This window comes from Oncorhynchus mykiss, chromosome 29 (assembly GCF_057628025.1).
Source record: "Oncorhynchus mykiss isolate SJ-2025 chromosome 29, ASM5762802v1, whole genome shotgun sequence".
Classification (NCBI taxonomy): Eukaryota; Metazoa; Chordata; class Actinopteri; order Salmoniformes; family Salmonidae; genus Oncorhynchus; species Oncorhynchus mykiss.
In genome coordinates, this window is record NC_143050.1 from 8,400,656 (window position 1) to 8,426,623 (window position 25,968).

Consider the following 25,968-nt stretch of genomic DNA (forward strand, 5'->3'; position numbering starts at 1 on the left):
CAGAGAGAGACAGAGAGAAAGACAGACAGAGATAGAGAGAGAGACAGAGAGAGACAGAGAGAGAAAGACAGACAGAGGGAGAGAGAGACAGAGAGAGACAGAGAGAGACAGAGAGAAAGACAGACAGAGAGAGAAAGACAGACAGAGAGAGACAGAGAGAGACAGAGAGAAAGACAGACAGAGAGAGAGAGAGAGACAGAGAGAAAGACAGACAGAGATAGAGAGAGACAGAGAGAGACAGAGAGAAAGACAGACAGAGAGAGAAAGACAGACAGAGAGAGACAGAGAGAGACAGAGAGAAAGACAGACAGACAGAGAGAGAAAGACAGAGAGAAAGACAGACAGAGATAGAGAGAGACAGAGAGAGACAGAGAGAAAGACAGACAGAGAGAGAAAGACAGACAGAGGGAGAGAGAGAGAGACAGAGAGAAAGACAGACAGAGAGAGAGAGAGAGACAGAGAGAAAGACAGACAGAGAGAGACAGAGAGAGACAGAGAGAAAGACAGACAGAGAGAGAAAGACAGACAGAGGGAGAAAGACAGACAGAGGGAGAGAGAGAGACAGAGAGAAAGACAGACAGAGGGAGAAAGACAGACAGAGAGAGAGAGAGAGACGTGTCTTTAGTATTGGTTTTCTCTCTGCTACAACTTCTATAGTATAAGTCTGTAGTCCCTAGTACATGGAGAGAGTCTGTAGTCCATAGTACATGGAGAGAGTCTGTAGTCCCTAGTACATGGAGAGAGTCTGTAGTCCATAGTACATGGAGAGAGTCTGTAGTCCCTAGTACATGGAGAGAGTCTGTAGTCCCTAGTACATGGAGAGAGTCTGTAGTCCATAGTACATGGAGAGAGTCTGTAGTCCCTAGTACATGGAGAGAGTCTGTAGTCCATAGTACATGGAGAGAGTCTGTAGTCCCTAGTACATGGAGAGAGTCTGTAGTCCCTAGTACATGGAGAGAGTCTGTAGTCCCTAGTACATGGAGAGAGTCTGTAGTCCATAGTACATGGAGAGAGTCTGTAGTCCCTAGTACATGGAGAGAGTCTGTAGTCCCTAGTACATGGAGAGAGTCTGTAGTCCCTAGTACATGGAGAGAGTCTGTAGTCCCTACATGGTGCATATAGGCCCTTCAATCAGACAGCCAACAGAGTGAATGTGAAAATGTGAATAGGATCTAACATACTACAATATAATATCTTCAGATGTAGGCTGGCACACAGACCACACACACACACACACACACACACACACACACACACACACACAGACACACACACACACACACACACACACACACACACACACACACAGACCACACACACACACACACACACACACACACACAGACACAGACACACACACACACACACACACACACACACACACACACACAGACCACACACACACAGACCACACACACACACACACACACACACACACACACACACAGACACACACACACACACACACACACACACACACACACACACACACACACACACAGACACACACAGACACACACACACACACACACACACACACACACACACACACACACACACACACACACAGACACACACACACACACACACACACACAGACACACACACACACACACACACACACACACACAGACACACAGACACACACACACACACACACACACACACACACACACAGACACACACACACACACACACACACACACACACACACACACACACAGACACACACACACACACACACACACACACACACACACACACACACACACACACACACACAGACACACACACATACACACACAGACACACACACACAGACACACACACACACACACACACAGACACACACACACACAGACACACACACACACACAGACACACACACACACACACACACACACACACACACACACACACACACACACACACACACACACACACACACACACACACACACACAGACACACACACACACACACACAGACACACACACACACACACACACACACACAGACCACACACACACACACACACACACACACACACACACACACACAGACACACACACACACACACACACACACACAGACCACACACACACACACACACACACACACACACACACACACACACACACACACACACAGACACACACACACACACACACACACACACAGACACACACACACACACACACACACACACACACGGTAGGCACAAACACACACACACACATACACACACACCCTCCTGTGAGGTTGATAGTGTCATCACCCCTGACCTCCCAGCAGCCTCTGGAGGGTCATTACCCAAACTACACCTCTTCCTGCTGGACTATCAGTGACAGTAACGTGACCTGGGTCTAGTGGTGCCACACACACACACACTACACACTACACACACACACACACACACACACACACACACACACACACACACACACACACACACACACATGCTAACACGTAAACACTTTGGCCCGAGTAAAACACACAGAATGTCACCCTGTCGCCACGATAACTCCCTGTGGTCGCCATGACGCCTGTGCCTGTCAATCAGAAAGGACACATTCCAAGGTGTAACTACAACAGCCAAAGGCTCATTCATCTTAGAAAGATGCTCTTTTAAACCTAGCCTGGTCTCCGATCGCTTTGTGCTGTTATGCCAACTCCCACATAGGAACCAGGCTATCCTTCTCCATGTGTCTATGGATCGGCGCCTGGGATCTGAATAAAGCTATAAGCTATACACTGGCCAGTTTATTAGGTACACCCCGTTCACCAAAATGGTTGGCTCCTACAGACAGTGAGTCACGTGGATCCAATGGATCATGGTTCCTGTTGCGTCGTGCTGATGACAGAGTCAGGATTTGGTGTAAACAGCGTGAGTCCATGGCCCCATCCTGCCTGGTGTTAATGGTACAGGCTGGTGGCGTTGGTATAATGGTCTGGCCCCATCCTGCCTGGTGGCGGTGGTATAATGGTCTGGCCCCATCCTGCCTGGTGTTAATGGTACAGACTGGTGGCGTTGGTATAATGGTCTGGCCCCATCCTGACTGGTGGCGTTGGTATAATGGTCTGGCCCCATCTTGCCTGGTGTTAATGGTACAGACTGGTGGCGTTGGTATAATGGTCTGGCCCCATCCTGCCTGGTGTTAATGGTACAGACTGGTGGCGTTGGTATAATGGTCTGGCCCCATCCTGCCTGGTGTTAATGGTACAGACTGGTGGCGTTGGTATAATGGTCTGGCCCCATCCTGCCTGGTGGCGTTGGTATAATGGTCTGGCCCCATCCTGCCTGGTGTTAATGGTACAGACTGGTGGCGGTGGTATAATGGTCTGGCCCCATCCTGTCTGGTGTTAATGGTACAGACTGGTGGCGTTGGTATAATGGTCTGGGGAATGATTTCCTGGCACACGTTAGGTCCCTTGATACCAATTGAGCAACATTACCAAGCGCCCAAAGAATTCAGGCTGTTGTGGAGGCAAAGGGAGGTCCGACCCGGTTCTAGATAAGTGTACCTAGTAAACGGCCAGCGATATTAACATAGCACAGCATATCAACCTTTTCCAAGTCTCTTCACAGGCTCTGGTCCCAATACCGTAAGGTCAAGGTTCATTCTTCCTGTCTCCATATACAGTACAATAATCAATGTATTGATAATCAATTGATCTCAATTTGAATCGATGAGTGAAAATGGCAGAAGACATCTTAGCACACATTCTGGTGTAGATGTTAACTACTGTAGCTGCATGTAGCCTGATAACCTTACAATACAGCATCAGACCATGTGACCATGGTAGGAACGTCCTGGAAAGTTGAAACATTCACAACAGAACACATTATATCACTGCCTGTCTTATCAACCACAGACAGTCTGTCTGTCTGTCTGTCTGTCTGTCTGCCAGTCTGTCTGTCTGTCTGTCTGTCTGTCTGTGCGTGTGTGTGTGTGTGTGTTTGTGTGTGTTTACTTCAGGGCGGTTGAGGTTTGACACACACACACCAGATAAAGAGGTCATCTTACCTTCTGATTGGCTGGTCATCCTGTTTTCACCCTGACAGGAGACAGAGACAGAGAGACGATGAGTGTCACACACGCACACACACACACACACACACACACACACACACACACACACACACACACACACAGTGTGTGATCCAGTGTAATAAATATTTATATTAAACAGTATATTCTTCCAGTCTGATGGTTCAGTGTCTATCAGGTTTATTGAGTACATCCCAAATGGCACCCTATTCCCTATGAAGTGCCCTCCTTTTGACCAGGGCCCATAAGGCTCTACATAGGGTACAGGCTGCCATTTGAGACAGACTCATAGTCAACCAAACCAACCTCTATTACATGGCTTCAGTGGGATTATGCTGCACAGGGGAGAAGTACTGGATGTTGTTCTTGGAGGGGCTGTGTGTGTGTGTGTGTGTGTGTGTGTGTGTGTGTGTGTGTGTGTGTGTGTGTGTGTGTGTGTGTGTGTGTGTGTATATGTGTGTGTATGTGTGTGTGTGTATATGTGTGTGTGTGTGTGTGTGTGTGTGTGTGTGTGTGTGTGTGTGTGTGTGTGTGTGTGTGTGTGTGATGGGTTTGACAGAGAATCATAACATGTCTTACGGTTCTCCGTCTGTAGTGGAGGTGTGAGGGGGAGTGTAGGGAGGAGCGGATCAGGGGTCTGCTGCGGGCCAGGGGACGAGAACGTCGTCTGGAGCTGGACACGCTGCTCTCTGGGGGTCTGTTTGAAGGCCTGGAGGTATTGTGGTCGTGGACCAGGCCTCTGCTTATCATCCTTCCCAGTGCAGGAGCACTCTGAGGGGGCAGAGAGAGGCGTGAGAAGGGGGTACGTCCATGGAACAGAAGTATACTCATAACAAACAAATTCAGACACCTCATTTCTGTGCTGTCCTTCTATTGCTTTTGTCAGTCTATCCCTGTCCTTCCTTCTCCTTCCCTCTCCCCCCCTCCTCTCCTTCATTCTCCTTCCCTCTCCCTCGCTCCTCTCCTTCCTTCTCCTTCCCTCTCCCTCGCTCTTATCCTTCCTTCTCCTTCCCTCTCCCTCGCTCTTATCCTTCCTTCTCCTTCCCTCTCCCCTGCTCCTCTCATTCCTTCTCCTTCCCTCTCCCTCGCTCCTCTCCTTCCTTCCCTCTCCCTCGCTCCTCTCCTTCTGCTTCCCTCTCCCTCGCTCTTATCCTTCCTTCTCCTTCCATCTCCCCCACTCCTCTCCTTCCTTCTCCTTCTCTCTCCCTCGCTCCTCTCCTTCCTCCTCCTTCCCTCTCCCTCGCTCCTCTCCTTCCTTCTTCCTTCCCTCTCCCTCCCTCGCTCCTCTCCTTCCTTCTCCTTCCCTCTCCCTCCCTCGCTCCTCTCCCTCGCTCCTCTCCTTCCTTCCTCATTCCCTCTCCCTCGCTCCTCTCCTTCCTTCCTCCTTGCCTCTCCCTCGCTCTTATCCTTCCTTCTGCTTCCCTCTCCCTCGCTCTTATCCTTCCTTCTCCTTCCCTCTCCCTCGCACCTCTCCATCCTTCTCCTTCCCTCTCCCTCGCTCTTATCCTTCCTTCTCCTTCCGTCTCCCTCGCTCTTATCCTTCCTTCTCCTTCCCTCTCCCTCGCTCTTATCCTTCCTTCTCCTTCCCTCTCCCTCGCGCCTCTCCATCCTTCTCCTTCCCTCTCCCTCGCTCCTCTCCTTCCTTCTCCTTCCCTCTCCCTCGCTCCTCTCCTTCCTTCTCCTTCCCTCTCCCTCCCTCGCTCCTCTCCTTCCTTCTCCTTCCCTCTCCCTCCCTCGCTCCTCTCCTTCCTTCTCCTTCCCTCTCCCTCCCTCGCTCCTCTCCTTCCTTCTCCTTCCCTCTCCCTCCCTCGCTCCTCTCCCTCGCTCCTCTCCTTCCTTCCTCATTCCCTCTCCCTCGCTCTTATCCTTCCTTCTGCTTCCCTCTCCCTCGTTCTTATCCTTCCTTCTCCTTCCCTCTCCCTCGCGCCTCTCCTTCCTTCTCCTTCCCTCTCCCTCGCTCTTATCCTTCCTTCTCCTTCACTCTCCCTCGCTCCTCTCCTTCCTTCTCCTTCCCTCTCCCTCCCTCGCTCCTCTCCCTCCCTCCTCTCCTTCCTTCCTGCTTCCCTCTCCCTCGCTCCTCTCCTTCCTTCCTCCTTCCCTCTCCCTCACTCTTATCCTTCCTTCTCCTTCCCTCTCCCTCGCTCCTCTCCTTCCTTCTCCTTCCCTCTCCCCCCCCCTCCTCTCCTTCATTCTCCTTCCCTCTCCCTCGCTCCTCTCCTTCCTTCTCCTTCCCTCTCCCTCGCTCTTATCCTTCCTTCTCCTTCCCTCTCCCTCGCTCTTATCCTTCCTTCTCCTTCCCTCTCCCCCGCTCCTCTCATTCCTTCTCCTTCCCTCTCCCTCGCTCCTCTCCTTCCTTCCCTCTCCCTCGCTCCTCTCCTTCTGCTTCCCTCTCCCTCGCTCTTATCCTTCCTTCTCCTTCCATCTCCCCCGCTCCTCTCCTTCCTTCTCCTTCTCTCTCCCTCGCTCCTCTCCTTCCTCCTCCTTCCCTCTCCCTCGCTCCTCTCCTTCCTTCTTCCTTCCCTCTCCCTCCCTCGCTCCTCTCCTTCCTTCTCCTTCCCTCTCCCTCCCTCGCTCCTCTCCCTCGCTCCTCTCCTTCCTTCCTCATTCCCTCTCCCTCGCTCCTCTCCTTCCTTCCTCCTTGCCTCTCCCTCGCTCTTATCCTTCCTTCTGCTTCCCTCTCCCTCGCTCTTATCCTTCCTTCTCCTTCCCTCTCCCTCGCACCTCTCCATCCTTCTCCTTCCCTCTCCCTCGCTCTTATCCTTCCTTCTCCTTCCCTCTCCCTCGCTCTTATCCTTCCTTCTCCTTCCCTCTCCCTCGCTCTTATCCTTCCTTCTCCTTCCCTCTCCCTCGCGCCTCTCCATCCTTCTCCTTCCCTCTCCCTCGCTCCTCTCCTTCCTTCTCCTTCCCTCTCCCTCGCTCCTCTCCTTCCTTCTCCTTCCCTCTCCCTCCCTCGCTCCTCTCCTTCCTTCTCCTTCCCTCTCCCTCCCTCGCTCCTCTCCCTCGCTCCTCTCCTTCCTTCCTCCTTCCCTCTCCCTCGCTCCTCTTCTTCCTTCCTCCTTCCCTCTCCCTCGCTCTTATCCTTCCTTCTCCTTCCCTCTCCCTCGTTCTTATCCTTCCTTCTCCTTCCCTCTCCCCCGCTACTCTCCTTCCTTCTCCTTCCCTCTACCTCGCTCCTCTCCTTCCTTCTCCTTCCCTCTCCCTCCCTCGCTCCTCTCCTTCCTTCTCCTTCCCTCTCCCTCCCTCACTCCTCTCCCTCGCTCCTCTCCTTCCTTCCTCATTCCCTCTCCCTCGCTCTTATCCTTCCTTCTGCTTCCCTCTCCCTCGTTCTTATCCTTCCTTCTCCTTCCCTCTCCCTCGCGCCTCTCCTTCCTTCTCCTTCCCTCTCCCTCGCTCTTATCCTTCCTTCTCCTTCCCTCTCCCTCGCTCCTCTCCTTCCTTCTCCTTCCCTCTCCCTCCCTCGCTCCTCTCCCTCCCTCCTCTCCTTCCTTCCTGCTTCCCTCTCCCTCGCTCCTCTCCTTCCTTCCTCCTTCCCTCTCCCTCACTCTTATCCTTCCTTCTCCTTCCCTCTCCCTCGCTCCTCTCCTTCCTTCTCCTTCCCTCTCCCTCCCTTGCTCCTCTCCCTCCCTCCTCTCCTTCCCTCCTGCTTCCCTCTCCCTCGCTCCTCTCCTTCCTTCCTCCTTCCCTCTCCCTCACTCTTATCCTTCCTTCTCCTTCCCTCTCCCTCGTTCTTATCCTTCCTTCTCCTTCCCTCTCCCCCGCTACTCTCCTTCCTTCTCCTTCCCTCTCCCTCGCTCCTCTCCTTCCTTCTCCTTCCCTCTCCCTCCCTCGCTCCTCTCCTTCCTTCTCCTTCCCTCTCCCTCCCTCGCTCCTCTCCCTCGCTCCTCTCCTTCCTTCCTCATTCCCTCTCCCTCGCTCTTATCCTTCCTTCTGCTTCCCTCTCCCTCGTTCTTATCCTTCCTTCTCCTTCCCTCTCCCTCGCGCCTCTCCTTCCTTCTCCTTCCCTCTCCCTCGCTCTTATCCTTCCTTCTCCTTCCCTCTCCCTCGCTCCTCTCCTTCCTTCTCCTTCCCTCTCCGTCCCTCGCTCCTCTCCCTCCCTCCTCTCCTTCCTTCCTGCTTCCCTCTCCCTCGCTCCTCTCCTTCCTTCCTCCTTCCCTCTCCCTCACTCTTATCCTTCCTTCTCCTTCCCTCTCCCCCGCTCCTCTCTTTCCTTCTCCTTCCCTCTCCCTCGCTCTTATCCTTCCTTCTCCTTCCCTCTCCCTTGCTCCTCTCCTTCCTTCTACTTCCCTCTCCCTCCCTCGCTCCTCTCCCTCCCTCCTCTCCTTCCTTCCTGCTTCCCTCTCCCTCGCTCCTCTCCTTCCTTCCTCCTTCCCTCTCCCTCACTCTTATCCTTCCTTCTCCTTCCCTCTCCCCCTCTCCTCTCTTTCCTTCTCCTTCCCTCTCCCTCGCTCTTATCCTTCCTTCTCCTTCCCTCTCCCTCGCTCCTCTCCTTCCTTCTCCTTCCCTCTCCCTCCCTCGCTCCTCTCCCTCCCTCCTCTCCTTCCTTCCTGCTTCACTCTCCCTCGCTCCTCTCCTTCCTTCCTCCTTCCCTCTCCCTCACTCTTATCCTTCCTTCTCCTTCCCTCTCCCTCGCGCCTCTCCTTCCTTCTCCTTCCCTCTCCCTCGCTCTTATCCTTCCTTCTCCTTCCCTCTCCCTCGCTCCTCTCCTTCCTTCTCCTTCCCTCTCCCTCCCTCGCTCCTCTCCCTCGCTCCTCTCCTTCCTTCCTCATTCCCTCTCCCTCGCTCTTATCCTTCCTTCTGCTTCCCTCTCCCTCGTTCTTATCCTTCCTTCTCCTTCCCTCTCCCTCGCGCCTCTCCTTCCTTCTCCTTCCCTCTCCCTCGCTCTTATCCTTCCTTCTCCTTCCCTCTCCCTCGCTCCTCTCCTTCCTTCTCCTTCCCTCTCCCTCCCTCGCTCCTCTCCCTCCCTCCTCTCCTTCCTTCCTGCTTCCCTCTCCCTCGCTCCTCTCCTTCCTTCCTCCTTCCCTCTCCCCCGCACCTCTTCTTCCTTCCTGCTTCCCTCTCCCTCGCTCCTCTCCTTCCTTCCTCCTTCCCTCTCCCTCACTCTTATCCTTCCTTCTCCTTCCCTCTCCCCCTCTCCTCTCTTTCCTTCTCCTTCCCTCTCCCTCGCTCTTATCCTTCCTTCTCCTTCCCTCTCCCTCGCTCCTCTCCTTCCTTCTCCTTCCCTCTCCCTCCCTCGCTCCTCTCCCTCCCTCCTCTCCTTCCTTCCTGCTTCCCTCTCCCTCGCTCCTCTCCTTCCTTCCTCCTTCCCTCTCTTTCACTCTTATCCTTCCTTCTCCTTCCCTCTCCCTCGCGCCTCTCCTTCCTTCTCCTTCCCTCTCCCTCGCTCTTATCCTTCCTTCTCCTTCCCTCTCCCTCGCTCCTCTCCTTCCTTCTCCTTCCCTCTCCCTCCCTCCCTCGCTCCTCTCCCTCCTTCTCCTTCCCTCTCCCTCCCTCGCTCCTCTCCCTCGCTCCTCTCCTTCCTTCTCCTTCCCTCTCCGTCCCTCGCTCCTCTCCCTCCCTCCTCTCCTTCCTTCCTGCTTCCCTCTCCCTCGCTCCTCTCCTTCCTTCCTCCTTCCCTCTCTTTCACTCTTATCCTTCCTTCTCCTTCCCTCTCCCCCGCTCCTCTCTTTCCTTCTCCTTCCCTCTCCCTCGCTCTTATCCTTCCTTCTCCTTCCCTCTCCCTCGCTCCTCTCCTTCCTTCTCCTTCCCTCTCCCTCCCTCGCTCCTCTCCCTCCCTCCTCTCCTTCCTTCCTGCTTCCCTCTCCCTCGCTCCTCTCCTTCCTTCCTCCTTCCCTCTCCCTCACTCTTATCCTTCCTTCTCCTTCCCTCTCCCCCTCTCCTCTCTTTCCTTCTCCTTCCCTCTCCCTCGCTCTTATCCTTCCTTCTCCTTCCCTCTCCCTCGCTCCTCTCCTTCCTTCTCCTTCCCTCTCCCTCCCTCGCTCCTCTCCCTCCCTCCTCTCCTTCCTTCCTGCTTCACTCTCCCTCGCTCTTATCCTTCCTTCCTCCTTCCCTCTCCCTCACTCTTATCCTTCCTTCTCCTTCCCTCTCCCTCGCGCCTCTCCTTCCTTCTCCTTCCCTCTCCCTCGCTCTTATCCTTCCTTCTCCTTCCCTCTCCCTCGCTCCTCTCCTTCCTTCTCCTTCCCTCTCCCTCCCTCGCTCCTCTCCCTCCCTCCTCTCCTTCCTTCCTGCTTCCCTCTCCCTCGCTCCTCTCCTTCCTTCCTCCTTCCCTCTCCCCCGCTCCTCTTCTTCCTTCCTGCTTCCCTCTCCCTCGCTCCTCTCCTTCCTTCCTCCTTCCCTCTCCTCTCGCTCCTCTCCTTCCTTCCTCCTTCCCTCTCCCTCACTCTTATCCTTCCTTCTCCTTCCCTCTCCCCCTCTCCTCTCTTTCCTTCTCCTTCCCTCTCCCTCGCTCTTATCCTTCCTTCTCCTTCCCTCTCCCTCGCTCCTCTCCTTCCTTCTCCTTCCCTCTCCCTCCCTCGCTCCTCTCCCTCCCTCCTCTCCTTCCTTCCTGCTTCACTCTCCCTCGCTCCTCTCCTTCCTTCCTCCTTCCCTCTCCCTCACTCTTATCCTTCCTTCTCCTTCCCTCTCCCTCGCGCCTCTCCTTCCTTCTCCTTCCCTCTCCCTCGCTCTTATCCTTCCTTCTGCTTCCCTCTCCCTCGTTCTTATCCTTCCTTCTCCTTCCCTCTCCCTCGCGCCTCTCCTTCCTTCTCCTTCCCTCTCCCTCGCTCTTATCCTTCCTTCTCCTTCCCTCTCCCTCGCTCCTCTCCTTCCTTCTCCTTCCCTCTCCCTCCCTCGCTCCTCTCCCTCCCTCCTCTCCTTCCTTCCTGCTTCCCTCTCCCTCGCTCCTCTCCTTCCTTCCTCCTTCCCTCTCCCCCGCACCTCTTCTTCCTTCCTGCTTCCCTCTCCCTCGCTCCTCTCCTTCCTTCCTCCTTCCCTCTCCCTCACTCTTATCCTTCCTTCTCCTTCCCTCTCCCCCTCTCCTCTCTTTCCTTCTCCTTCCCTCTCCCTCGCTCTTATCCTTCCTTCTCCTTCCCTCTCCCTCGCTCCTCTCCTTCCTTCTCCTTCCCTCTCCCTCCCTCGCTCCTCTCCCTCCCTCCTCTCCTTCCTTCCTGCTTCCCTCTCCCTCGCTCCTCTCCTTCCTTCCTCCTTCCCTCTCTTTCACTCTTATCCTTCCTTCTCCTTCCCTCTCCCTCGCGCCTCTCCTTCCTTCTCCTTCCCTCTCCCTCGCTCTTATCCTTCCTTCTCCTTCCCTCTCCCTCGCTCCTCTCCTTCCTTCTCCTTCCCTCTCCCTCCCTCCCTCGCTCCTCTCCCTCCTTCTCCTTCCCTCTCCCTCCCTCGCTCCTCTCCCTCGCTCCTCTCCTTCCTTCTCCTTCCCTCTCCGTCCCTCGCTCCTCTCCCTCCCTCCTCTCCTTCCTTCCTGCTTCCCTCTCCCTCGCTCCTCTCCTTCCTTCCTCCTTCCCTCTCTTTCACTCTTATCCTTCCTTCTCCTTCCCTCTCCCCCGCTCCTCTCTTTCCTTCTCCTTCCCTCTCCCTCGCTCTTATCCTTCCTTCTCCTTCCCTCTCCCTCGCTCCTCTCCTTCCTTCTCCTTCCCTCTCCCTCCCTCGCTCCTCTCCCTCCCTCCTCTCCTTCCTTCCTGCTTCCCTCTCCCTCGCTCTCCTTCCTTCCTCCTTCCCTCTCCCTCACTCTTATCCTTCCTTCTCCTTCCCTCTCCCCCTCTCCTCTCTTTCCTTCTCCTTCCCTCTCCCTCGCTCTTATCCTTCCTTCTCCTTCCCTCTCCCTCGCTCCTCTCCTTCCTTCTCCTTCCCTCTCCCTCCCTCGCTCCTCTCCCTCCCTCCTCTCCTTCCTTCCTGCTTCACTCTCCCTCGCTCTTATCCTTCCTTCCTCCTTCCCTCTCCCTCACTCTTATCCTTCCTTCTCCTTCCCTCTCCCTCGCGCCTCTCCTTCCTTCTCCTTCCCTCTCCCTCGCTCTTATCCTTCCTTCTCCTTCCCTCTCCCTCGCTCCTCTCCTTCCTTCTCCTTCCCTCTCCCTCCCTCGCTCCTCTCCCTCCCTCCTCTCCCTCCCTCCTCTCCTTCCTTCCTGCTTCCCTCTCCCTCGCTCCTCTCCTTCCTTCCTCCTTCCCTCTCCCCCGCTCCTCTTCTTCCTTCCTGCTTCCCTCTCCCTCGCTCCTCTCCTTCCTTCCTCCTTCCCTCTCCTCTCGCTCCTCTCCTTCCTTCCTCCTTCCCTCTCCCTCACTCTTATCCTTCCTTCTCCTTCCCTCTCCCCCTCTCCTCTCTTTCCTTCTCCTTCCCTCTCCCTCGCTCTTATCCTTCCTTCTCCTTCCCTCTCCCTCGCTCCTCTCCTTCCTTCTCCTTCCCTCTCCCTCCCTCGCTCCTCTCCCTCCCTCCTCTCCTTCCTTCCTGCTTCACTCTCCCTCGCTCCTCTCCTTCCTTCCTCCTTCCCTCTCCCTCACTCTTATCCTTCCTTCTCCTTCCCTCTCCCTCGCGCCTCTCCTTCCTTCTCCTTCCCTCTCCCTCGCTCTTATCCTTCCTTCTCCTTCCCTCTCCCTCGCTCCTCTCCTTCTTTCTCCTTCCCTCTCCCTCCCTCGCTCCTCTCCCTCGCTCCTCTCCTTCCTTCCTCATTCCCTCTCCCTCGCTCTTATCCTTCCTTCTGCTTCCCTCTCCCTCGTTCTTATCCTTCCTTCTCCTTCCCTCTCCCTCGCGCCTCTCCTTCCTTCTCCTTCCCTCTCCCTCGCTCTTATCCTTCCTTCTCCTTCCCTCTCCCTCGCTCCTCTCCTTCCTTCTCCTTCCCTCTCCCTCCCTCGCTCCTCTCCCTCCCTCCTCTCCTTCCTTCCTGCTTCCCTCTCCCTCGCTCCTCTCCTTCCTTCCTCCTTCCCTCTCCCCCGCTCCTCTTCTTCCTTCCTGCTTCCCTCTCCCTCGCTCCTCTCCTTCCTTCCTCCTTCCCTCTCCCTCACTCTTATCCTTCCTTCTCCTTCCCTCTCCCCCTCTCCTCTCCTTCCTTCTCCTTCCCTCTCCCTCGCTCTTATCCTTCCTTCTCCTTCCCTCTCCCTCGCTCCTCTCCTTCCTTCTCCTTCCCTCTCCCTCCCTCGCTCCTCTCCCTCCCTCCTCTCCTTCCTTCCTGCTTCCCTCTCCCTCGCTCCTCTCCTTCCTTCCTCCTTCCCTCTCCCTCACTCTTATCCTTCCTTCTCCTTCCCTCTCCCTCGCGCCTCTCCTTCCTTCTCCTTCCCTCTCCCTCGCTCTTATCCTTCCTTCTCCTTCCCTCTCCCTCGCTCCTCTCCTTCCTTCTCCTTCCCTCTCCCTCCCTCCCTCGCTCCTCTCCCTCCTTCTCCTTCCCTCTCCCTCCCTCGCTCCTCTCCCTCGCTCCTCTCCTTCCTTCTCCTTCCCTCTCCGTCCCTCGCTCCTCTCCCTCCCTCCTCTCCTTCCTTCCTGCTTCCCTCTCCCTCGCTCCTCTCCTTCCTTCCTCCTTCCCTCTCCCTCACTCTTATCCTTCCTTCTCCTTCCCTCTCCCCCGCTCCTCTCTTTCCTTCTCCTTCCCTCTCCCTCGCTCTTATCCTTCCTTCTCCTTCCCTCTCCCTCGCTCCTCTCCTTCCTTCTCCTTCCCTCTCCCTCCCTCGCTCCTCTCCCTCCCTCCTCTCCTTCCTTCCTGCTTCCCTCTCCCTCGCTCCTCTCCTTCCTTCCTCCTTCCCTCTCCCTCACTCTTATCCTTCCTTCTCCTTCCCTCTCCCCCTCTCCTCTCTTTCCTTCTCCTTCCCTCTCCCTCGCTCTTATCCTTCCTTCTCCTTCCCTCTCCCTCGCTCCTCTCCTTCCTTCTCCTTCCCTCTCCCTCCCTCGCTCCTCTCCCTCCCTCCTCTCCTTCCTTCCTGCTTCACTCTCCCTCGCTCCTCTCCTTCCTTCCTCCTTCCCTCTCCCTCACTCTTATCCTTCCTTCTCCTTCCCTCTCCCCCTCTCCTCTCTTTCCTTCTCCTTCCCTCTCCCTCGCTCTTATCCTTCCTTCTCCTTCCCTCTCCCTCGCTCCTCTCCTTCCTTCTCCTTCCCTCTCCCTCCCTCGCTCCTCTCCCTCCCTCCTCTCCTTCCTTCCTGCTTCACTCTCCCTCGCTCCTCTCCTTCCTTCCTCCTTCCCTCTCCCTCACTCTTATCCTTCCTTCTCCTTCCCTCTCCCTCGCGCCTCTCCTTCCTTCTCCTTCCCTCTCCCTCGCTCTTATCCTTCCTTCTCCTTCCCTCTCCCTCGCTCCTCTCCTTCCTTCTCCTTCCCTCTCCCTCCCTCGCTCCTCTCCCTCGCTCCTCTCCTTCCTTCCTCATTCCCTCTCCCTCGCTCTTATCCTTCCTTCTGCTTCCCTCTCCCTCGTTCTTATCCTTCCTTCTCCTTCCCTCTCCCTCGCGCCTCTCCTTCCTTCTCCTTCCCTCTCCCTCGCTCTTATCCTTCCTTCTCCTTCCCTCTCCCTCGCTCCTCTCCTTCCTTCTCCTTCCCTCTCCCTCCCTCGCTCCTCTCCCTCCCTCCTCTCCTTCCTTCCTGCTTCCCTCTCCCTCGCTCCTCTCCTTCCTTCCTCCTTCCCTCTCCCCCGCTCCTCTTCTTCCTTCCTGCTTCCCTCTCCCTCGCTCCTCTCCTTCCTTCCTCCTTCCCTCTCCCTCACTCTTATCCTTCCTTCTCCTTCCCTCTCCCCCTCTCCTCTCTTTCCTTCTCCTTCCCACCCCTCGCTCTTATCCTTCCTTCTCCTTCCCTCTCCCTCGCTCCTCTCCTTCCTTCTCCTTCCCTCTCCCTCCCTCGCTACTCTCCCTCCCTCCTCTCCTTCCTTCCTGCTTCCCTCTCCCTCGCTCCTCTCCTTCCTTCCTCCTTCCCTCTCCCTCACTCTTATCCTTCCTTCTCCTTCCCTCTCCCTCGCGCCTCTCCTTCCTTCTCCTTCCCTCTCCCTCGCTCTTATCCTTCCTTCTCCTTCCCTCTCCCTCGCTCCTCTCCTTCCTTCTCCTTCCCTCTCCCTCCCTCCCTCGCTCCTCTCCCTCCTTCTCCTTCCCTCTCCCTCCCTCGCTCCTCTCCCTCGCTCCTCTCCTTCCTTCCTCATTCCCTCTCCCTCGCTCTTATCCTTCCTTCTGCTTCCCTCTCCCTCGTTCTTATCCTTCCTTCTCCTTCCCTCTCCCTCGCGCCTCTCCTTCCTTCTCCTTCCCTCTCCCTCGCTCTTATCCTTCCTTCTCCTTCCCTCTCCCTCGCTCCTCTCCTTCCTTCTCCTTCCCTCTCCCTCCCTCGCTCCTCTCCCTCCCTCCTCTCCTTCCTTCCTGCTTCCCTCTCCCTCGCTCCTCTCCTTCCTTCCTCCTTCCCTCTCCCTCACTCTTATCCTTCCTTCTCCTTCCCTCTCCCCCGCTCCTCTCTTTCCTTCTCCTTCCCTATCCCTTGCTCTTATCCTTCCTTCTCCTTCCCTCTCCCTCGCTCCTCTCCTTCCTTCTCCTTCCCTCTCCCTCCCTCGCTCCTCTCCCTCCCTCCTCTCCTTCCTTCCTGCTTCCCTCTCCCTCGCTCCTCTCCTTCCTTCCTCCTTCCCTCTCCCTCACTCTTATCCTTCCTTCTCCTTCCCTCTCCCCCTCTCCTCTCTTTCCTTCTCCTTCCCTCTCCCTCGCTCTTATCCTTCCTTCTCCTTCCCTCTCCCTCGCTCCTCTCCTTCCTTCTCCTTCCCTCTCCCTCCCTCGCTCCTCTCCCTCCCTCCTCTCCTTCCTTCCTGCTTCCCTCTCCCTCGCTCCTCTCCTTCCTTCCTCCTTCCCTCTCCCTCGCTCTTATCCTTCCTTCTCCTTCCCTCTCCCTCGCTCCTCTCCTTCCTTCTCCTTCCCTCTCCCCCGCTCCTCTCCTTCCTTCTCCTTCCCTCTCCCTCGCTCTTATCCTTCCTTCTCCTTCCCTCTCTCCCGCTCCTCTCATTCCTTCTCCTTCCCTCTCCCTCGCTCCTCTCCTTCCTTCTCCTTCCCTCTCCCTCCCTCGCTCCTCTCCCTCCCTCCTCTCCTTCCTTCCTGCTTCCCTCTCCCTCGCTCCTCTCCTTCCTTCCTCCTTCCCTCTCCCTCACTCTTATCCTTCCTTCTCCTTCCCTCTCCCCCTCTCCTCTCTTTCCTTCTCCTTCCCTCTCCCTCGCTCTTATCCTTCCTTCTCCTTCCCTCTCCCTCGCTCCTCTCCTTCCTTCTCCTTCCCTCTCCCTCCCTCGCTCCTCTCCCTCCCTCCTCTCCTTCCTTCCTGCTTCCCTCTCCCTCGCTCCTCTCCTTCCTTCCTCCTTCCCTCTCCCTCGCTCTTATCCTTCCTTCTCCTTCCCTCTCCCTCGCTCCTCTCCTTCCTTCTCCTTCCCTCTCCCCCGCTCCTCTCCTTCCTTCTCCTTCCCTCTCCCTCGCTCTTATCCTTCCTTCTCCTTCCCTCTCTCCCGCTCCTCTCATTCCTTCTCCTTCCCTCTCCCTCGCTCCACTCCTTCCATCCCTCTCCCTCGCTCCTCTCCTTCCTCCTTCCCTCTCCCTCGCTCTTATCCTTCCTTCTCCTTCCCTCTCCCTCCCTCGCTCCTCTCCCTCGCTCCTCTCCTTCCTTCCTCATTCCCTCTCCCTCGCTCCTCTCCTTCCTTCTCCTTCCCTCTCCCTCGCTCCTCTCCTTCCTTCTCCTTCCCTCTCCCTCCCTCGCTCCTCTCCTTCTTTCTCCTTCCCTCTCCCTCCCTCGCTCCTCTCCTTCCTTCTCCTTCCCTCTCCCTCCCTCGCTCCTCTCCTTCCTTCTCCTTCTCCTTCCCTCTCCCTCCCCCGCTCCTCTCCTTCCTTCTCCTTCCCTCTCCCCCGCTCCTCTCCTTCCTTCTCCTTCCCTCTCCCTCCCTCGCTCCTCTCCTTCCTTCTCCTTCCCTCTCCCTCCCTCGCTCCTCTCCTTCCTTCTCCTTCTCCTTCCCTCTCCCCCGCTCCTCTCCTTCCTTCTCCTTCCCTCTCCCTCCCTCGCTCCTCTCCTTCCTTCTCCTTCTCCTTCCCTCTCCCCCGCTCCTCTCCTTCCTTCTCCTTCCCTCTCCCTCCCTCGCTCTTATCCTTCCTTCTCCTTCCCTCTCCCTCGCTCCTCTCCTTCCTTCTCCTTCCCTCTCCCCCGCTCCTCTCCTTCCTTCTCCTTCCCTCTCCCCCGCTCCTCTCCTTCCTTCTCCTTCCCTCTCCCCCGCTCTTCTCCTTCCTTCTCCTTCCCTCTCCCTCGCTCTTATCCTTCCTTCTCCTTCTCCTTCCCTCTCCCTCGCTCCTCTCCTTCCTTCTCCTTTCCTCTCCCCCGCTCCTCTCCTTCCTTCTCCTTCCCTCTCCCTCGCTCTTATCCTTCCTTCTCCTTCCCTCTCCCTCGCTCCTCTCCTTCCTTCTCCTTCCCTCTCCCTCGCTCCTCTCCTTCCTTCTCCTTCCCTCGCTCCTCTCCTTCCTTCTCCTTCCCTCTCCCTCGCTCCTCTCCTTCCTTCTCCTTCCCTCTCCCTCGCTCCTCTCCTTCCTTCTCCTTCCCTCGCTCCTCTCCTTCCTTCTCCTTCCCTCTCCCCCGCTCCTCTCCTTCCTTCTCCTTCCCTCTCCCTCGCTCTTATCCTTCCTTCTCCTTCCTACTTCCCTCTCCCCCGCTCCTCTCCTTCCTTCCTCCTTCCCTCTCCCCCGCTCCTCTCCTTCCTTCTCCTTCCCTCTCCCCCGCTCTTATCCTTCCTTCTCCTTCCCTCTCCCTCGCTCTTATCCTTCCTTCTCCTTCCCTCTCCCCCGCTCCTCTCCTTCCTTCCTCCTTCCCTCTCCCCCGCTCCTCTCCTTCCTTCTCCTTCCCTCTCCCCCGCTCTTATCCTTCCTTCTCCTTCCCTCTCCCTCGCTCCTCTCCTTCCTTCTCCTTCCCTTGCTCCTCTCCTTCCTTCTCCTTCCCTTGCTCCTCTCCTTCCTTCCTCCTTCCCTCTCCCTCGCTGCTCTCCTTCCCTCTCCCTCGCTCCTCTCCTTCCTTCTCCTCCCCACGCACGCACGCATACGCACACATGCACACACACACACACACACATGCACACACACACACACACACACACACACACACACACACACACACACACACACACACACACACACACACACACACACACACACACACACACACACACACACACACACAAAGAAAAATAGACAGAAACAGAGAGCCTCCCACTTCAGTCCTTCATGAAAACCTTCACCATAACTCTTCATTAGAACCCTGATTAGATTCCGGGAGTGGAAAACCCAGCTCTGGGAAAAGCCTGGCTTTTGAAAAAACTCTTCTCGTTATGGAAGAACACAGGGGCAGGACTCTTGTTCATTTCATTATGAAGGGGGAGGAGAGGAGGAGATGAATGGGCAGATCATGAAGAAAGGGAGAGAGAGAGAGAGAGAGAGAGAGAGAATGGTTAGTGAAGACCATAGAGAGAGGGGAGAGGAAGGAATGGACAGACCATAGAGAGAGGGGAGGGGAAGAATGGACAGACCAAAGAGAGAGGAGAAGAGAGGAATGGACAGATCATATGGGGAGGGGAGGGGAGGGGAGGGGAGGCGAGGGGAGGGGAGGGGAGGAATGGACAGACAAATAAAAGGCTGATTGATGTTAAGTATTGTAATATATCTCTGTATTAACAGCTGATAGGACTGTCCTTTGTGTGGAGGGTAGGTCAGGGGTCACAGAGAGGACTGTCCTTCGTGTGGAGGGTACACGGTAGGTCAGGGGTCACAGAGAGGACTGTCCTTTGTGTGGAGGGTACACGGTAGGTCAGGGGTCACAGAGAGGACTGTCCTTTGTGTGGAGGGTACACGGTAGGTCAGGGGTCACAGAGAGGACTGTCCTTTGTGTGGAGGGTACACGGTAGGTCAGGGGTCATAGAGAGGACTGTCCTTCGTGTTGAGGGTACACGGTAGGTCAGGGACAACAGAAAGGACTGTCCTTTGTGTGGAGGGTACACGGTAGGTCAGGGGTCACAGAGAGGACTGTCCTTTGTGTGGAGGGTACACGGTAGGTCAGGGGTCACAGAGAGGACTGTCCTTCGTGTGGAGGGTACACGGTAGGTCAGGGGTCACAGAGAGGACTGTCCTTCGTGTGGAGGGTACACAGTAGGTCAGGGATCACAGAGAGGACTGTCCTTCGTGTGGAGGGTACATGGTAGGTCAGGGGTCACAGAGAGGACTGTCCTTTGTGTGGAGGGTACACGGTAGGTCAGGGACAACAGAGAGGACTGTCGGTGTGATTCTCTGAGATGAAGAAGTTTTGGATATGAGGTCTATCAGTCTGTGTTTATTTCCTTCATATTGCCTCTGTAAACTCTATAAGGGATTTAGGCCTGGGTTGCTGTGGACTAAGCACGATATGACAAATGCATTTGTATAAAGTGCTAAACAAATCAAATGTGATTGTTTGGTTAAGTTAAGTAAAGCTAACCTGCCAACAGCCAAGTCAAGCATGTAGTTCAGTATTTTTCACCTTTATTTACTGCCAGGTAGGTTGCCAGGTCGGTCCTCAGAAACATATGTATTTGATGGAGGAGAACCTAAAATGCTGAGGATTCTTGATTTGCATTGCTGCTGGTGTGCTGGGTTGCCAGATTGGCACAATATAAAGATTGTTTCAAACATTTAGGGAATCCTGAAGATTGTTGCTGTTGGTTAGTTGGTTGTTTGTGTAACAGCTTCCGTCCCTCTCCTCGCCCCTACCTGGGCTCGAACCAGGGACCCTCTGCACACATCGACATCAGCTACCCTCGAAGCGTTGTTACCCATCGCTCCACAAAAGCCACGGCCCTTTCAGAGCAAGGGGAACCACTACTTCAAGGTCTCAGAGCAAGTGACGTCACCAATTGAAACGCTATTTAGCGCGCACCACCGCTAACTAACTGGCCATTTCACATCCGTTACATATGGACGGTTGGTTAGCTGGTTGGTTAGCTGGTTTGTTAGCTGGTTGGTTAGCTGGTTGGTTGGTTAGTTGGCTGGTTAGCTGGTTGGTTGGTTAGTTGGCTGGTTAGCTGGTTGGTTGGTTGGTTGGTTGGTTAGCTGGATTGCTGGTTGGTTGGTTAGCTGGATAGCTGGTTGGTTGATTAGCTGGTTGGTTGGTTAGCTAGTTTGTTGGTTGGTTACCTGGTTAGCTGGCTGGTTGGTTGGTTAGCTGGTTGGTTGGTTGGTTAGCTGGTTGGTTGGTTAGCTGTTTGGTTGATTAGCTGGTTGGTTGGTTAGCTGGTTGGTTGGTTGGTTAGCTGGTTGGTTGGTTAACTGGTTGGTTGGTTGGTTGGTTCGCTGGATAGCTGATTTGTTGGTTAGCTTGTTGGTTAGCTGGTTGGTTGGTTAGTTGGGTTAGCAGGTTGGTTAGCTGGTTAGTTGGGTTGGAACTGTACTCTACTGTGTTGCCAGATTGGTTGAAGTTACGAGTTCCCCTCGTTAAGGGATTAATGCTGAGTTTCCGCCTGGAAGCCAGATGAAGGCAGACCAAAACACACACACTGCATACCCCACCCCCCACACCCACCACACACAGACAGATTTATACAAACATTTAATGATGGAAAACAACAGGTTTGGGTTGCATCCAAACAATTACTGTTAATTAATTCAACCATAGATTAAACTGAGGCAGAATAGTTGTCTGCACGCATGGCAACATGCTGGCTGAGGAAGATGTGTGTGTGTGTGTGTGTGTGTGTGTGTGTGTGTGTGTGTGTGTGTGTGTGTGTGTGTGTGTGTGTGTGTGTGTGTGTGTGTGTGTGTGTGTGTGTGTGTGTGTGTGTGTGTGTGTGTGTGTGTGTGTGTGTGTGTGTGACTGTATGTCTGTGTTCTATCAGACTGTCTGTGGTCTATCAGACTGTATGTCTGTGTTCTATCAGACTGTCTGTGTTCTATCAGACTGTATGTCTGTGTTCTATCAGACTGTCTGTGTTCTATCAGACTGTCTATGTTCTATCAGACTGTCTGTGTTCTATCAGACTGTATGTCTGTGTTCTATCAGACTGTCTGTGTTCTATCAGACTGTATGTCTGTGTTCTATCAGACTGTATGTGTTCTATCAGACTGTCTGTGTTCTATCGGACTTACCAGTTCTGGTTGTTGTGTTTCTGGTTGGTCGTTGTCAGAGTGGGAGGAGCTAGCAGCACTGAGTGCTTCCTGTATGTCCAGATTGAGCTGATCCAACTTCCTCATCAGCTGACTCATAGAATCACACCACGGGGACCGTGCCTGGGACAGAGACACCGACAGAGACAACGACAGAGAGAGAGAGAGAGAGAGAGAGAGAGACACACACACACACACACACACACACACACACACACACACACACACACACACACACGTTATAATGTGACCAGATTAAGCCCCAAAAAAGCCTGGCACACAAACACGGAGTGGGCCATACACAATGCAAACAGAGGAGGCTGGTAGAGGAGGTTGGTAGAGGAGGTTGGTAGAAGAGGCTGGAGGAGGAGGCTGGTAGAGGAGGCTGGTAGAAGAGGCTGGTAGAAGAGGCTGGTAGAGGAGACTGGTAGAGGAGGCTGGTAGAGGAGACTGGTAGAGGAGACTGGTAGAAGACGCTGGTAGAGGAGACTGGTAGAGGAGACTGGTAGAGGAGGCTGGTAGAGGAGACTGGTAGAGGAGGCTGGTAGAGGAGACTGGTAGAAGAGGCTGGTAGAGGAGACTGGTAGAGGAGTCTGGTAGAGGAGACTGGTAGAGGAGGCTGGTAAAAGAGGCTGGTAGAAGAGACTGGTAGAGGAGGCTGGTAGAAGAGGCTGGTAGAGGAGACTAGTAGAGGAGGCTGGTAGAGGAGGCTGGTAGAGGAGGCTGGTAGAGGAGACTGGTAGAGGAGGCTGGTAGAGGAGACTGGTAGAGGAGGCTGGTAGAGGAGGTTGGTAGAAGAGGCTGGTGGAGGATGCTGGTAGAGGATGCTGGAGGAAGAGACTGGTAGAGGAGGCTGGTAGAGGAGACTGGTAGAGGAGGCTGGTAGAGGAGGCTGGTAGAGGAGACTGGTAGAGGAGACTGGTAGAGGAGGCTGGTAGAGGAGACTGGTAGAGGAGACTGGTAGAGGAGGCTGGTAGAGGAGACTGGTAGAGGAGGCTGGTAGAGGAGACTGGTAGAGGAGACTGGTAGAGGAGACTGGTAGAGGAGGCTGGTGGAAGAGGCTGGTAGAGGAGACTGGTAGAGGAGACTGGTAGAGGAGGCTGGTAGAGGAGACTGGTAGAGGAGGCTGGTAGAGGAGACTGGTAGAGGAGACTGGTAGAGGAGACTGGTAGAGGAGGCTGGTAGAAGAGGCTGGTAGAGGAGACTGGTAGAGGAGGTTGGTAGAGGAGGCTGGTAGAAGAGGCTGGTGGAGGATGCTGGTAGAGGATGCTGGAGGAGGAGGCTGGTAGAGGAGGCTGGTAGAAGAGACTGGTAGAGGAGGCTGGTAGAAGAGGCTAGAGCCCATTCCTCTGTGGATAAACTACAGCTGAAACACACTGATGCTTTCAGAGCCCAGTCATCTGTTGATAAACTGAGGTTGGAGGGAGACATTAACATTTCATAAACTATGAAAGAGATGCACTGTGAGTGAGTAGAAGTGTGTGTGTGTGTGTTGCCATTCATAGCCAATTGAAATTCCCCTACTCCACGTCTGCTCCCCTCCCTCTTCTCCCCCCCCTCTTCTCCTTCTCCCTCTGTCCTCTCCCTCCCTCACCCCCCCCCCCCCCCCCCCACCCTCACCCTCCTCTCTTCCCCAGCAGGTTATAAATAGCATCCACGGTACAGAGTCGGTCCGCTGTGTCTCTGTAGGAATCTGGAGATCTGGGGTCGCAGGCTCACAGGAAATGGCTTGCCCGCCAAATCATAAAGGAAGATATTTCACAAAATGGTCGACACGATCAGAGTAGTAGGGCTGGGAATGTGGGGTACTTGTTGGTGTGTGTGCGTGTGCATGTGTGTGTGTGTGTGCATGCGTGCGTGTGTGTGTGTGTGTGTGTGCGATTGCACGCGTAAACCAGCTCCTCAAAGAGACCCGATGTGCTGCTATCTGCCCCTAAGAACTCTGGGGTTGAAACAAAGAAACTTTCAACGTTCATTTCCTGGAGGACCGACCAGTGAACAAGTACCTCACTCAGTCAGGTGACCAATCAGGGCCTGGAGAGAGAGAGAGAGAGAGAGAAAGGGCTGGGGAATTGAAGTTAAGTTTTCAAAACCAATCTTCAACATCCCTGTTAGTGGCAGCGATGGCTAGATTTAAAGGGTAACCATGTTGGAGTTAGATCTCTCTCTGACTCTCTGTCCCTCTACACTTCATCAAATACCCTCCCACAATCCTCTCATTCAGTAGGTGTCCCCTCAGCCCTAAAGGTTGATGGAGGAGGGAACATGGGAGGGAGGGAGGGAGGGAGGGAGGGAGGGAGGGAGGGAGGGACACACACACACACACCTCTGGTGTAACCAGTCTAATTTACTACTAACCAGTCTTATTTACTACTAACCAGTCTTATTTACTACTAACCAGTCTAATTTACTACTAACCAGTCTTATTTACTACTAACCAGTCTTATGTACTACTAACAAGTCTAATTTACTACTAACCAGTCTTATTTACTACTAACCAGTTAATTTACTACTAACCAGTCTTATTTACTACTAACCAGTCTTATGTACTACTAACAAGTCTAATTTACTACTAACCAGTCTTATTTACTACTAACCAGTTAATTTACTACTAACCAGTCTAATTTACTACTAACCAGTCTTATTTACTACTAACCAGTCTTATTTACTACTAACCAGTCTATTTTTCTACTAACCAGTCTTATTTACTACTAACCAGTCTAATTTACTACTAACCAGTCTTATTTACTACTAACCAGTCTTATTTACTATTAACCAGTCTTATTTACTACTAACCAGTCTTATTTACTACTAACCAGTCTAATTTACTACTAACCAGTCTTATTTACTATTAACCAGTCTTATTTACTACTAACCAGTCTTATTTACTACTAACCAGTCTAATTTACTACTAACCAGTCTTATTTACTATTAACCAGTCTTATTTACTACTAACCAGTCTTATTTACTACTAACCAGTCTTATTTACCATTAACCAGTCTTATGTACTACTAACCAGTCTTATTTACTAACTCTTCTTTACTGACTACTACTAGTTACTAAACTGATTCCACCCTGACTAGTCATTCTGACAGACATGGATAACCATAACAGAGTAACAGACATCCTAAGAATGTTGGGCTCTGGCTCTGCTCCAGGGGAGAACGACTCTCCCTCTCAATGAATGGAAGTTTCATGGCCGATCGAGGTACTGCAGGCATTGTTTGCAGAAAACAGGATCTACCAAAATAGTGAATGGAAAAAATGGCAATCTTTGTGTTCAATCTTGATACCAATAATTACTTCTAATACACAAGATGTATGTTCCTTGAACTGATTATTTTAAAATCACACACAGAAGAAGTTATGAGGATCATTTAGTTGCTAACGCCAGCCTGCAGTACCCCGGTCGGCCTACAATTAGAGGGGGCAGCACTGAGCTAGACTGCAACGTCACTTCCTGGAGTAGCTCAAACACCATCCTATGACTTCATGAGACCTCATCTTATTAACTGACGTCATTTGTCTTCAACCCACTACTGGGTCTTCACATAGGAACGAATGGTGTCGATGGCCCCACACACAGAGACGTCCAGACACAAACAGTTTTCTCTTCACTCTGTCAATCACTGACTTTAAAACCCTGGTCTGCATCTGATATGGAACCCTGTAGTGCAGTAGTCTTTTAACGGCCCAGAGCACTAGTGCACTACTTTAGACTAGAGTCTATGGGTCTTGGTCAAAAGTAGTGCACTATATAGGGAATAGGGTGCCATAGGCCTCTGGTCTAAAGTTGTGCACAATATAGGGAATAGGGTGCCATAGGCATCTGGTCTAAAGTAGTGCACTATATATAGAGAATAGGGTGCAAGGCACTCAGAACACTATTACTATACAGAATATATATATACTATTACTATACAGAATATATATATACTATTACTATACAGAATATATATACACTATTACTATACAGAATATATATACACTATTACTATACAGAATATATATACACTATTACTATACAGAATATATATATACTATTACTATACAGAATATATATACACTATTACTATACAGAATATATATACACTATTACTATACAGAATATATATACACTATTACTATACAGAATATATATATACTATTACTATACAGAATATATATATACTATTACTATACAGAATATATATACACTATTACTATACAGAATATATATACACTATTACTATACAGAATATATATACACTATTACTATACAGAATATATATATACTATTACTATACAGAATATATATACACTATTACTATACAGAATATATATATACTATTACTATACAGAATATATATACACTATTACTATACAGAATATATATATACTATTACTATACAGAATATATATACACTATTACTATACAGAATATATATATACTATTACTATACAGAATATATATACACTATTACTATACAGAATATATATACACTATTACTATACAGAATATATATACACTATTACTATACAGAATATATATATACTATTACTATACAGAATATATATATACTATTACTATACAGAATATATATACACTATTACTATACAGAATATATATACACTATTACTATACAGAATATATATACACTATTACTATACAGAATATATATATACTATTACTATACAGAATATATATACACTATTACTATACAGAATATATATATACTATTACTATACAGAATATATATATACTATTACTATACAGAATATATATATACTATTACTATACAGAATATATATATATTATTACTATACAGAATATATATACACTATTACTATACAGAATATATATACACTA

General features: G+C 52.6%; 1 protein-coding gene across 1 annotated transcript in view; it reads right to left on the reverse strand.

Annotated features, from left to right (window-relative positions):
- Positions 1–25,968, reverse strand: part of stard13a (StAR-related lipid transfer (START) domain containing 13a) — a 175,218-nt gene that overhangs the window by 143,732 nt on the left and 5,518 nt on the right. The window contains exons 3-5 of the mRNA XM_090226453.1: positions 21,102–21,242; positions 4,631–4,822; positions 4,028–4,058 (exon numbers count right to left, since the gene is read on the reverse strand). Coding sequence (XP_090082579.1) covers positions 4,028–4,058; positions 4,631–4,822; positions 21,102–21,242 — 364 coding nt within the window. The remainder of the gene's footprint in view (positions 1–4,027; positions 4,059–4,630; positions 4,823–21,101; positions 21,243–25,968) is intronic.